Raw genomic sequence first — 2,353 nt, 5'->3', positions numbered from 1 at the left:
ACACACACACACACACACACACACTCAAATGAACACAATAATCCCCTGACAAAGATTTATATCCTGCCCAGTTAGTAAAATCTATTATGTTGGTCACGTGTAGCTACACTTTTATCAAGTACTGCAAACGCGTGTATTGTCGGAACGTGAGTTCTCTACTTGTCTGGGTTTTCATGGTTTCTGTTGAGGGTTTGCTGGGAAAGTGCGTACTAAAATTAATAGATACATCGTTTGATTTTCTGCATCTGAAATTAATTAGAATGTCCATTTTTTTAGGCTTGCGGTTAAAGAACATCACACTTCAGTGATAAGGGCTGTAGCATAAAAGATCCCAACACCATGATATGTCTTTTGCCTAGGTGAATATCTTCGAACACACTTCACATTCTACTGTTGTCGCCTAAGCCGCTTAGGGTTGGGCATATAAGCAGCATAATGCATTCTTTTTAAGCAAGTTATATATATATATATCGAGAGAGACAGAGAGAGAGAGAGAGAGAGAGAGAGAGAGAGAGAGAGAGAGAGAGAGAGAGAGAGAGAGAGAGAGAGAGAGAGAGAGAGAGAGAGAGAGAAAGAGAGAGAGAGAGAGAGAGAAAGAGAGAGAGAGAGAGACAGAGAATATGAATTGGAAACAGTGGATAACAAGCACTGTACTATTCTTATATCGAGATTCTTTAACCCCCCCCCCCCCCCCCCCGCCTCCAATCCCCTCCTTTGACTTACACGTCCCCTTCTGTCAGGGATGTTTTTGTTTTTCGTCTTGTGGACTACAGAGCAAAAACTTGTGATGTCCAAAGTCGCATTCATTGTCTTTAAATTTTCATACGGAAATACAATGATGGCATAAAAAGGTTGAATTTGTCTGAAATAACTTGATGAATATTTCAACAGTAGAACGCAGAAACTTCTTTGAACATGGAAAAAAATAGAGTAGTCATTGGGTCAACATTTTTCAATAACTAGGAAAATGCGACATCACAAGTTTTTCCGCTCTAGTCTTCTATACATTTTAATGTTTCGATCCTATTCTTTTTAACTCTTAAAATCCCTCATGCGACCATGGAAAAACCAGCATTGTCAAGTAAGTAACTATTTTCTATGTTTAACTTGTATATTTCACTTTAGTTCTTTTTTTTTGTACATTACCTTATCTGAAGGGTTTTGGTGAATTGATAGCAAATGTCTTAAACTATGTAGATACAGTTCATAAGAAATATGTAGTAGCAGTAGTAGTAGTAGTAGTAGTACTAGTAGTAGTAGTAGTAGTAGTAGTAGTAGTAGTAGTAGTAGTAGTAGTAGTATTGTTGTTATCATTATCATTGTTGTTGTTGTTATTCAATATTAATAACAATAACAGTAATAATGATAATAATAATACTTATAGGAATGGTGGGGGAAATACTTTTTTGGGGAAAGGAAGAAATACTTTTTTTGCTTACACCTTACATATTGCCTAATTGATTTCTTTTCTGCAACTCTCTCCTTAGGTCCACCCTGCGGTAAGACACAATTTTGTCTTTATTGTGTAACGGCCCGTAATATGCGTGATTATAGATGTTTTAAGCCCCCATCGACACAATCTAGATAAATTAGAAGATGAGCTGTACTAAATCTCCCTGTCAAGGCCATCTCGGGCTGAGAGGGTCATAACATCCCAGAAGATAAAGACAGATACTTGATGAAAAAGTTTACCCAAATGAGAATCAGAATTAAGTCTTTAGAGTATGACGGCGAAACACAGAACTACTAGGCCACAGACTTCGCCTGTGAAAATGAACTTCCGTCATGTAGTAGATCCACTAGTCATTTGGTGTAGTAGAATGGGAATTTTACAAAATGTAAATTGAGAATTAATGTAAAATAACATAGAAACATGGTTGATGTTTCGAACATGGATAGACTGAACGTATGCTTGGTATTATGGTATACACATCGATATATATGTATATGCGTGCTATATAGATATATGTAGATAGGTGTATATGTAGATATATATATAAATATATATATATATATACATACATATATATATATATATATATATATATACATACATATATATATATATATATATATATATATATATATATATATATATATATATATATATATATATATATATAAATGGATACTTTTTTAAAGCAGAGAACACAAGAAACCTTTTTTTTTACTCAGCTGAGAACATTAAAGTACAAATTAAAGTTCTTTTTTTTCAGTAACAAATTAAGAACAGTTCTTCTCACTTTGCCTCACTAAATTTCAAGGGCAGTTGACAGTAAATGCTTAAACTGTCAGGATGACTGATTATTACTCATCTCAAATGTTCCTGCTAGAGCAGCTTTGCTTGTGGATA

General features: G+C 34.3%; 1 protein-coding gene across 3 annotated transcripts in view; it reads left to right on the top strand.

Annotated features, from left to right (window-relative positions):
• Positions 1-2,353, top strand: part of LOC101859008 (neuroactive polyprotein R15) — a 139,109-nt gene that overhangs the window by 128,180 nt on the left and 8,576 nt on the right. The window contains exons 7-8 of one of the 3 annotated variants that reach the window (XM_005096893.3): positions 1,073-1,081; positions 1,488-1,499. The exons of 1 other annotated variant lie outside the window; for it this stretch is intronic. In XM_005096893.3, coding sequence (XP_005096950.1) covers positions 1,073-1,081; positions 1,488-1,499 — 21 coding nt within the window. The remainder of the gene's footprint in view (positions 1-1,072; positions 1,082-1,487; positions 1,500-2,353) is intronic. One more of the 3 variants, XM_013081690.2, reaches the window with a different exon arrangement.

This window comes from Aplysia californica, unplaced genomic scaffold (assembly GCF_000002075.1).
Source record: "Aplysia californica isolate F4 #8 unplaced genomic scaffold, AplCal3.0 scaffold00141, whole genome shotgun sequence".
Lineage (NCBI taxonomy): Eukaryota > Metazoa > Mollusca > Gastropoda > Aplysiida > Aplysiidae > Aplysia > Aplysia californica.
The sequence above is the reverse complement of the archived record's forward strand: the minus strand, read 5'-3'. Positions and strand labels throughout refer to the sequence as shown.